At 54.4% G+C, this 11187-nt stretch overlaps 1 protein-coding gene across 2 annotated transcripts in view; it reads right to left on the bottom strand.

Moving 5' to 3' along the window:
• LOC116840161 (non-structural maintenance of chromosomes element 3 homolog) overlaps window positions 1-1572 on the bottom strand; it is a 16348-nt gene extending 14776 nt beyond the window's left edge. Inside the window, exons 1-2 of one of the 2 annotated variants that reach the window (XR_012654695.1) lie at window positions 1481-1572; window positions 1292-1393 (exon numbers count right to left, since the gene is read on the bottom strand). Coding sequence is in view for 1 of the 2 variants with exons in the window: in XM_032806591.2 (XP_032662482.1) it covers window positions 1292-1393; window positions 1481-1522 (144 nt within the window). In the remaining variant the exon portion in view is untranslated. The remainder of the gene's footprint in view (window positions 1-1291; window positions 1394-1480) is intronic. The other variant, XM_032806591.2, reaches the window with a different exon arrangement.
• Window positions 1573-11187: the final 9615 nt, after the last annotated feature.

The following is an 11187-nucleotide window of genomic DNA, read 5'->3' on the forward strand; positions in this document are numbered from 1 at the left end:
AGAGAGATAGAGCGCCAGCTGCCAGGGGGGGCCTCTCAAGGCAGCTCCCCACGGCAGGAAGTCCCTACGGCAGACTCAGGGATGCTCTACGATCATGGGGGGCCTCCGGGGGGGGGGGGGGACAATCCATGGCAGAGGGTCGTATCTCCGGTAGAGAGAGAGGGGCCACTTTCCTAGGAGCTGGGTCACTCCGGGGGTCCGCTCAGTGGAGACAGGGAGGCAATGGGGGAGAGCTACGGGGAGGCGGGCCATGAGGACTGGCGTGTCTGGGCGCTGGCAAAGGGCGCGAGTAGGGCATGGCTTTGGGAGCAAGGAGCGGACTAGACGGCCTTAGCGCAGAGGGGTTAACGCAGAGACCCCACGACCTGGGACGTCAGTACCCGGAAATGCAGCCAGAACGTGCTGGGCGGAGCCGAACGCAAGGGGCTCCCCCACTGGGGCAACAGTAGCTCTAGCCCGGCGGGCTCTGGCACCAGCGACCCAGCCTGGAAAGCTCTGCGGGGCCCTTCAGGCTCCCCCCAGGCCAGGCCACCCGGCAGCCCCCCCCACTCACAGTGCAAGGCCGTCAGGAGGAGATGCTGTCAGCAGCCCCGGAGAAGCCCTGCGCAGGCGCAGCGCGAAGGCCGTCTGGCCGAACACTCTCCTCCCTGGCGCTGCGTCAGGCGCCAGGTAAGGCGGCAAATGTACCGTCCCGAACGTCCGGACCCCTCCACTGGCGACTCCAGGAAACGCTTCACCTGTGCTAGGGCAGCGGGCACATGGTTACAGGCGTAGGGAGGCCCGGAGGTAGCAGGGCTGGGGCGCGGAGTAGGCAGGCCTAGCCAGGTCTTGTTGGGGGGAGGGAAACGGGTGACGTGACAGGTGTGGGGAGGCCGCGCGGGGAGTACACGGCTGGGACAGGTCCTGTGGGGGAGCGGGACCGAGAGGGCCCTGGGGGGATGGGCTGGCCAGCCCCAGGGCATACAGGGTGGGCCGTGCGTGGGGGTGGCCCTGAAGGTGGGGAGGGTCCCAGGGGGACAGGATGGGCCAGGCGTGGGTAGGGCCCTCCACATCTAGTGTCCCATGGGCCTGGGGCAGGAGCTGCAGAGACAGAGGGGGATGGGGGCCCTGCTACCCACGTGCGGGGTGGGGAGGGGGATGGGCAGCAGATACACAGCACAACAACCCCCTCCCCCATTGCCCCTCCATCCCTCCTACTGCACCACGCCCCCTCCCCCATCACCCCCACACACACCTGCTGCTGCACTACGCTCCCTCCCCCATCACCCCCCCACACACCCATCACACCCACCTTCTGATCCACCTGGGCCGGCGAGAGTCTCTCCAGGCTCCGCTGCACCTGGCTGGCGCTCTGGGTCGGCGCGAAGTCCTCCTCGGCGGCCAGCAATTCCCCCTGCGCGGGGCGGGGGGCGCGTCAGAGCGGCATTGGGGGGGCGGGGCACCGGGAAGGGGGGGAAGGGCCCCCGGGCTCGCTCCGTACCTGGGAGGGGCCGGGCCCCTTGCTGCGCCTCCTCTGCGCCATCGCGGCTCCTCAGCGCTGGCGCGCGGCCTCCGCACAAACCGCCGGTCCCTGCTCGCGCTGCCCGACACCACCCTCTGCGCATGCGTCGCGTCACGCCGTCGCGCGCGCGGCCTCACCTCTCGCCAGCCCCGCCCCCTTGAGCGTCATGTCTCACCCAGCCCCTTCAAACGCCCCGCCCCCCCGGGTTTGAAATGCGGCGCGAAAATGGCCCTTGGTTGCCAGGCACCGGAGGGGGGAAGGCGCCCCTCCCCCACGCCACAGCGGCGCGTGCCCCAGCCCGCGGCTTCCCGGGCCCTCTCCCATGAGACACTCACACATGCCCCTCCCCCATCGCAGCAGCACCCCTGGCTTGGGATAGGTTCAATCGGGGGTCACAGTTTGGTCCAAGGGCTCTCAGTCAGCACCCCCCCCAATACACATTGGTCCAGCCCCTCTGAACATGGCCACTGAGCCCCCCCCCCCAGCCCACACCACCACCCCAGGCCCCACTTCCGCTGCAAGACACCAGCTGCCACCAGGCCCTGTGTGATCTCACCCTGGATCACTTGGGTCCCCAGGCCAGGCCCCTATCCGCTCATCCAGGGTCTCACCATAACGGCTCTCCCATCCCCCCACCTTGCCCCCCAGTAGCCTCACACTGGGGGAAACTGAGGTATCACAGAAGGAGGTGGGACTTGCTATGGGGCACAGAACCCAGCAGTCCTGGCTCCCAGCCTCCCTCTCCACACTAACCACTGGACCCCACTTCCCTCCTAGAGTCAAGGAGAGAACTCAGGAATCCTGGCTCCCAGCCCCCTGCTCTAACACTGGATCTCATTCCTCTCCAGAGCCAGGGAGAGAACCCAGGAGTCCTGACTCCCAGCCCCCCGCTCTAACCACTGGACCTCACTCCTCTCCCAGAGCCAGGGAGAGAACCCAGGAGTCCTGACTCCCAGCCACCCCTCCCACAGTTGGGCTGATAAATCTTCCTTCTCGTCTGGGCAGCAGGTTGCTGCTTCTGCAGGGTATAATGCCTCTGCTGGCCCCAGCCAGTGGGCAGGCGAAATAAGAGCATTGTGTGAGTGACAGCAACAAAAACAGATCAGGACACACCGAACTTGGAGCCTTTTTCACCCTAAACCCACAAAGAGAAGCATTCTCCAACCCAGGGCAGGTGGCACATGCTTTTGTGACGCCTTTCTGTTTGATTCCCCAGCACGGGTACCTCCTGTGAGGATCACCTCCCTTGCCATCTTATTTCTGGCATAAGAAGACCTCTCTCAAAACAATCCTTTCCCCACCCTAGCCCCAGCAGAAGGATTTATAAGAAGACTGACGGGTGTTCTGGAAGGGGACCCAAGAGATGGGGAGGAGTGATGCAAGTGTCTCTGCATGCCTCAGTTTACCCACCTGTCAAATGGGTTAAAATAGCCTCTGGCAATTTAGGTGGTTAGATTCAGGGTAGGAACCGTCTCTTACTGTGCATATGTACAATGACTGGTCATGATTAGGTGCAGCTTTTAGTTGGTGTCGGTGCAGTGCTAGGCACAACGGGGCCCTGATCTTGGTTAGGGTCTGTGGAGTGCCTGGCACAATGGGGTCCTGAAGGAGGAGGGGTTGGATGGAGTGGTGGGAGGCAGTCAGGGGCAGGCGGTCCAGGGGCGGTCAGGGGACAGGGAGAAGGGGTGGTTGAATGGGGCAGGGTTCCCGGGGGGGCATCGGGAATGAGAGGAGGGGTTGGATGGGGCGGTGGGGGGCAGTCAGAGGATAGGGAAGGGGGGTGGATGAGACAGGGGTCTCAGGGGGGCGTCAAGGAACATGGGGGGTTGATGGGGCAGGAGTCCCAGGGGGCAGGGGTGGGCCACGACCCCTTTATGGGGTGAGGAGGGAACAGGTTGTTAAGATTTTGGCAGCTCATCACTGCTTACACTCCAGAGTGGGGTGCATGCCTGGGAAGCTGGGAAATTGGCTAGTGCCTGCTGTTTGCACTCAGGTAGCTCAGTCTGGGTGAATGGCACCACCTGCTGTGAGGCTGGCTGGGTCTCCAAGCCAACTGTGTGTTGTAGAGGGGTGCAGCGGTTCCCACAGCTCCCAGACTGCACCCTGGGGTTGACAACCCATCACAAGCACCTCCTTGGACACATCCCTAGACTGCCTCCTCTCTCCTCCAAACTGTCCATATCACAACTCTACAAAATGACCTCGATATCAACAAGATGAAATTCAATAAATGCAAGTGAAAAAGATTTTTAAATATATTATGAACAAAAAAAGTCTTGACATTGATATTGGTCCATTACTCAATGGAAATGGTAGAATTGTCACTAATAAGGCAGAAAAGGCAGAAGTGATCAATAAATATTTCTCTTCTGTATTTGGGGAAAAAACAGATGATGTAGTTTCATCCTCTAGGGGTGATAACACTTTCCATTCCACTAGTACAGTGGTCACCAACCTTCTTGTCTGGTGGGCGCCAGCTGAAGGACCATGGCAGCGGTCGAGCATCCGCCAAAATGCCGCCAAATTTCTGCAGCGTGTCGGCACCGACACCTCTTGATGTCATCGCTTGTCGGTGGCAAGTGGCGTCATCGAGAGGCATCACTGCCAAATTTTGGCAGCATTTTAGCAGATGCTCAACCACCGGCCAGGACGCATTAGGCACCATGTTGGGGACCCCTGCACCAGTATCTCTGAAGGGTGTTAAACAGATACTCTAAAGTTGGTAGCATTGGCTCTGTCCACAGTCCAAAAGCAAAATAATGGCTAGATAGACCATCGGTCTGATCTAGTGTGGACATTTTTATGTTCCTTCCTGTGTAGACATTTTTAAATCAGCAGGTCCAGATAACTTGCATGGAAGAGTTTTAAAATTGCTGGCTGAGGAGCTCACTGGACCGTTAACACTGACTTTCAATAAATCTTGGGGCAATGGAGAAGTTCCAGAAGACTGGAAGAAAGCTAATGTGCCAATTTCAAAAGGGATAAATGGGATGACCTGGATAATTATAGGTCTGTCAGCCTGACATTGATCCCAGGCAACATAATGGAATAGCTGATACAGGACACAATTAATAAAGAATTAAAGGAGAGTAAATTAATCCAAATCAACTTGGATTTATGGTAAATAGATCCTGTCAAATCACTTCGATATCTTTATTGATTAGATTACAAGTTTGGCTGATAAAGGTAATAGTGTTGATGTACTATCCTTGGAGTGCTCTAAGGTATTTGACTTGGTTCTGCATGACACTTTGATTAAAAAAGTAGAATGATATAAAATTAACCTGGTAAACAATAAATGGATTAAACACTGGCTAACTGCTAGGTATCAAAATATAATTGTAAATGGACATGTCGTGAAATGGATGTTGCCAGTGGGGTTCCACAGGGATCAGTTCTTGGCCCTATACTATTTAACATTTTTATCAATGACTTGGAAGAAAACATAAAATCATCACCAATAAAGTTTGCAGATGATACAAAAAATCGAGGAGTGGTAAATAACGAGGAGGACATGTCACAGATTCTGTGATTTGGATCGCTTGGTAAACTGTGTGCAAGAAAACAATTCTTTGTTTCAATACGGTTAATGTGAATGTCTACATGGAGGGACAAGGAATGTCGGCCATACTTACTGGATGGGGGACTCTATCCTGGGAAGCAGCAACTCTGAAAAACAGTTGGGGGTCATGGTGGACAATCAGCTGAACACCAACTCCCAGTGTGATGCTGTGGCCAAAAGAGCCAATGCGAGTCTGGGATGTATAAATAGGGGAATCTGGCATAGGAGCAGAGAGATTATTTTATCTCTGTAATTGGCACTGGTGCAACTGCTGCTGGAATCCTGTGTCCAGTTCTGGTGTCCACAATTCAAGAAGGATGCTGATAAATTGGAGAGGGTTCAGAGAGGAGCACAAGAATGATTAAAGGATTAGAAAACCTGCCTCCTAGTGGTAGACTTAAAAAGTTCTTACATACACACAATATTTATACATACACACAATATTTTCCTACTGTCTTTTCCACTGCATGCATCTGATAAAGTGGGTTTTAGCCCACGAAAGCTTATGCTCAGATAAATTTGTTAGTCTCTAAGGTGCCACAAGTACTCCTGTTCTTCTTAGAACAATACTAACCCTCCCTTCACCACGCACCGGATGTCTGTAAGCACTCATCCACTGGAGCCGGTTCACGGGAAGCGGTTGTTAACCCGCTTCCCTGCAAGAAGGGGGTGCTGCGACTTTGATGGGCGCCGTCCAGGAAGTGATGTCATTATTCCTCTGGCCATCGGGGGGCGCTGCGGGAGACATGTGGGTCACCGCCTGGCCCTGTTGCTGCTGCTGCTCCCCCGACCCCTGGCCCTGGGGCTCCGTCTGCTGCCCGGTGGGTCCCTGGCTGCTCTGCTGGGCCTGGACTGCGCCCTGCTCGGGCTGCTCCAAGCCGCTTTCCCTGTGAGTACCCGCCACCCTGCCCACAGCCAGCCCTGCTGCATGCTCAGTCCTGCCTGCACCAGCCCCGCACCCCCTGCCCGCAGCCAGCCCCTCCCGCACCCCTGTCCTGCCGCAGCCAGCCCCCGGCTCCAACCAGCCCCACACCCCCTGCCTGCACCCCCTGACCTGCCCACAGCCAGCCCATCTCCAGCCAGCCCCGTACCCCCTGCCCTGCCTGCACCAGCTCCGCACCTCCTACCCACAGCCAGCCCCTCCCACACCCCCTGCCCTGCCCTGCCCGCAGCCAGCCCCCGGCTCCAACCAGCCCCACACCTGCTGTCCGCACCCCCTGCCCTGCCTGCACCCCTTGCCCTTCCCACAGTCAGCCCTGCACACCCTGCCCGCAGCCAGCCCCGCACCCCCTGCCCTGCCCGCAGCCAGCGCCTGCCGCATCCCCTGTCCTGCCCACAGCCAGCCCCTCCCGCACCCCTGTCCTGCCGCAGCCAGCCCCCGGCTCCAACCAGCCCCACACCCCCTGCCTGCACCCCCTGTCCTGCCCACAGCCAGCCCCGCACCCCCTGCCTGCAGCCAGACGCGGTCTCCAGCCCCTGCCACACCCCATGCTCACAGCCAGTACCTGCCTCCAGACCCTGTCGCACCCCCCGCCCTGCCTGCAATCAGCCCCTGCCACACCCCCTGCACTGCCCACACCAGCCCTGCACCCCCTGTCCTGCCTGCAGCCAGCCCCTGCCACACCTCCTGCCCTGCCCAGCCTGGTCCACACCAGCCCTGCACCCCCTGCCCTGCCTTGCCTGCAGCCAGCCCCACAACCCCTGCCTCCAGCCCTGCCAACCCCTGCCACATCCCCTCTATGGCCCTGCCCGAAGCCAGCCAGCCCCACACACCCTTGTCTCCAGCCAGCCCCGCACCCCCTGCCCACAGTCAGCCCCTGCTGCACCCCCCTGCCCTGCCCTGCCTGCACCAGCCCTGCCTTGCCTGCAGCCAGCCCCACAACCCCCGCCCTGCCTCCAGCCAGCTCCACACCCCCCATCTCCAGCCAACCCTGCATCCCCTTGCCTCAAGCCAACCCCGCAACCTCCTGTCTCCAGCCAGCCCCGCACTCCCTGCCTCCAGCTCCTGTCTGCAGCTGGCCCCACGTCCACTGGTGCCCTGCAGTTCCCAGGGCAGTAACCCTGCACACCTGCTTCAATGAGGGGGGCATGGACCAGCTCGGACCCACATATGTGCACACCCTAGGGTGACCAGACAGTAAGTGTCAAAAATTGGGACAGGGGTGGGGGGTAATAGGATTTTATATAAGAAAAAGACCCAAAAATCGGGACTGTAGGTAGGGTTAACATACAGCCGTATTTTCCTGGACATGTCAGGCTTTTTGGTTCTTAAATCGTCATCCGGGAAAAAACGGGACATCTGGTAACCCTATTGGTACAAAATATACATACTGTGGCACATCCCTTAAATCAGAACTTTTTATAGGGAACCGGTTGTTAAGATTTTGGTAGCCCATCACTGCTCCCATCTCCACCCCGCCTCCTTCCCCCGCAAGGTAGCCATAGATGTTTGATGCAATTAAGATGACCTCTATAGGTTCGTACTGTTCTTATTTTTATCTTTGTTCAGGGTACAATGTCTTATGAATTGCCCCAGCATGTGTCAATGATACCCCGCATGGGGCGGGAGGGACTCGTTGGTGTGCCCCAGGGTGCACAAATAATACCCTCTACATGAGGGGGACTCATTGACTGGCCCCTGGGAACATCAGAGATGCCCTTCATGGGAGGGAGACTCATTGACTTTATGAAAGGGAAACATGAGAAGGTTCAAAAGATAATGGCAAAAGATGGCTGGAATGAGGGTATGAGTACGATGGATAGTGTGTTGTGGGGGTCTGGTCAGACAAAAGAAAGATTAGGGATTGTAATAACGTATTGCGGATATGAAAGAAAATTACAAGAGTTGGAAATGCTCCAAAAAGCTCTTACATCAGAGCTAAATCAAAAGGTAGATTTCAACTTAAGCTAACTCAGCTTGAAGTAGAAAACAAGGCTCTAAAAGCGAAACTAAAACACTCACCTTCTCTACCCTTCTGTTGTATGCTAGCAACAATACAATGTGCAATTTTACTGACCATGACTCAAGCAGCGATACTGATAAAGACCAAAATGAAATGACTTGAAACCACCTTGAGAAACAAATTCAAAATTGGAACCTAGCACGATCGAGATAATTGGCCCCCTCCTCCTCCTCCTCTTCCCCCACCCCTTTAACCCGGAATTTAGTGCCAGTGTCCCCTTGGCCCCTCTCCAAGTGACCACTTGGTGGTCAGGGACATGTGAAAACAGAGTGCTCATAATCCTTAGAAGTACACTCCTCTCAGCATAGAGGAAATGAGGGGCTGAAAGATCTCCCTGATTTAAAGGCCAAAGACCCAAATTTGATATTCTGGAAAAGAATAAGCCAGATGGTTACCACCCATACGTTACATCCCAGGGATCTTTATATCTTAACAAAAGCTAAATCCCAAGCTATCATGGGCCAAGATCCCAAAAGAAGGGCACCGAAACGGCATTTGGGCCTTGGTTAAATTTGAATCTGAAAATGATATGACCCGTGCCTGCACTGGGTTTAAGGAAGCTGTCCAAGAAGCCTTGAGGAATGAAGCTGGTCACTGGGGACTGATCGTGGGCTGCGTACAAGGCAAGGACGAGCCGGCCTCTCAGTACCGTGAGAGAAAGTAGGAGATGTATTCCTGCAACACAGGCATTACAGATCCCCCTCTCCCCCCAAAAAAACCTAATCAGGCATTTTAAAAAATGTTAAAGGAAGGTTTTAACTCCTACCTGCAAACAGCCCTTAATTTGGGAGTGAACGCAGGCTCTGATTATGAATCCACCTGTATGTGGGTCTCGGAATGCAAACCAGACAGACCAAAGAGATAAGGAGCAAGACTACTTTCGTTGCTGTGGTAACAGCAGAAGATAATGTAATATATCATAATTGTGGGTGTCTTGGGCATACCCAAAAGAACTGCAGGCGCAAACGCCCACAGCCTAGTCAGGGACAGAATCACGGCCAGTCGAATCCCTGCTTCACTGCCTTTCCGACCTGGTCTGGGTCCTGCCCCCCACTGCACCCACCCCTCCACCTCCCAGGGTTTTGTGTGCAGAGAGATCAGACATTGGGCAGCCGGGTGTCCAAGCCAAGTAACCCTGGGTAACCAACAACAGCCCCACCCGGTGTCTCAACCAACTGCCAACCCTTACTCACACCGGAGTAAAGAGGAAATGCCAGGCGTTTAAATTCTATGGCTCGCTAGGATCCCCCTACCCCCTTGTCTGTCAGTATTGCTGATGCAGATATAGATCCCTCAAGGCCACACTTACAAGCATGGCTAAAGGGCCGGCTATGCACAATTCTCGTGGACACGAAAGCGTCTGTTTCCATTACTGACCTCCCTCTCCCCACTACTAAATGGTACGTTACAATTTGGGGGGTGGGAGGTGCACAACTCACGGCTTACAAGAACTCCTCTCTTGTAAAACCTAATCTCTTCTTCTGGACTCAGTCTCTTCTTATGTAGCTCCAAATGCAGAGGGGACTATTCTGGACATGGACGCTCTCTACGACCTTGCTCAGAGCACAGTTACTGATAAACGTATGCGTACTCATACCATCCCCCTCCGCAATGATACACTTCTTTCTTCTGTTGCACTGCCAAATCTATGGCTCTTACCTGGGCTACATCTAACCCTTTTTCAAGAATTATGTTCCAGGTTCCCCTCTGTTTGGGCAGAAAATAAGCTGTATTCCAGTTCGATGCCTGCTTATCTTTGCCCATCCATCCAGGTTACCAGTCAACTTCCTCCACCTACCAAGGAATACCCCCTCAAATCTGAGGCCATAGACATGGAAGGTGATATTATTTACTCTTTACTTCAGCAAGGCATGCTGGTCCCTTGTAGAAGTGCACCCTCTTAAGCCAAGGACCCTCCAGAAAACCCCTCTTGGGCAGAAGGGTACAGGAGGGAAATCAGGTCATGGTATTGGCCCATACAAATACCTCTGTGAAAGTGCAAGGAATTCCAACATGGGTTCATAAACCCAGAATTCAAATGTATAAATAAATTCATTTATATTGTATCCTTTTAGGTAACAAATGTGACTCCCCACGTTAATCCTCCTGGCAAACATACCTGATGCAGCCTCCTGTGATCTGCCCTTGGTACGTGTTACACAAGATACCTGTTTCAAAGCTGGCCAGTATGTGCAACTCCCTAGAGGAGGCAGCGGCGAATGGGTAAAGAAACCAGACACTTGCCTTGCCCTCAGACCAGATCACCTGTGACCTATTGTGGTTACAGCTCGCTCCAAGGTCTCAATCCGACTACCACAGCCCGGGAGCCGTCTTTGGCTCCCTCCCTGCATCTCAGCCCATCTGGACTGTAACTGGGTATTTAGCTTCAGGGGATGTGGGCACATGCAGGTAGAACCCCCAATTTTGGAATGCAAGATCACAAAATGGTGGATCAAAGGCCAAACCACCCAAGCCCTTAGACATGCCAACACTGGGTTATCTTATGTGTTGACTGCAATTGATGTAGCCATAGAGGATTTTTACAAAATCATTGCAAAAACCTCAAATGCTATAGTCAACCTGGGCAAGTCACAGGTTAAAGGTTGTGCTTGTGATATGCTGGTTCACACTCTATTTAACATTGCAAAAAAAAAACAACAACAACAAAAATCCATGTTAGCTGTATGCCTGGGTTGACCCATACACTTTCCTCCCCCACTCTTGCTCACATTGCAGGCATCACTACACAACTAATAGTAGCCTCATTAATTCCTCCAGACTCACCCTCCTCCTTCAATTTCCTTCTTGTGTATTCTTCTGCCATTGCTACTCATTTGTTTCCTTCTTTTTTCCGTTTCAAGTCTATTGAATATGTGGCTAATAATATGGGGTACAAAGTAGGGCTGTCTGGATACCTGACACCATCCCCTGACAATGCTACATTGATGACAACCTTGGCCTGTTGCACAGAAACAGACAATTACATCGTGTATTCCTGTTCTACCCTTCAACCTTTGACCTCGTCCTCTTCCGTTGTTGTGGACGTCTTTCCTCTTGCAGATGGTGAAGCTGCTGTACAAAAATCCTCTACCCAGTGGTGTTTCATCAACACTGCATCTTATTACATGTACAAACCATTGCAGTGCCAGGCAAACGCTTCC

This window comes from Chelonoidis abingdonii, chromosome 21, assembly GCF_003597395.2.
Source record: "Chelonoidis abingdonii isolate Lonesome George chromosome 21, CheloAbing_2.0, whole genome shotgun sequence".
Lineage (NCBI taxonomy): Eukaryota > Metazoa > Chordata > Testudines > Testudinidae > Chelonoidis > Chelonoidis abingdonii.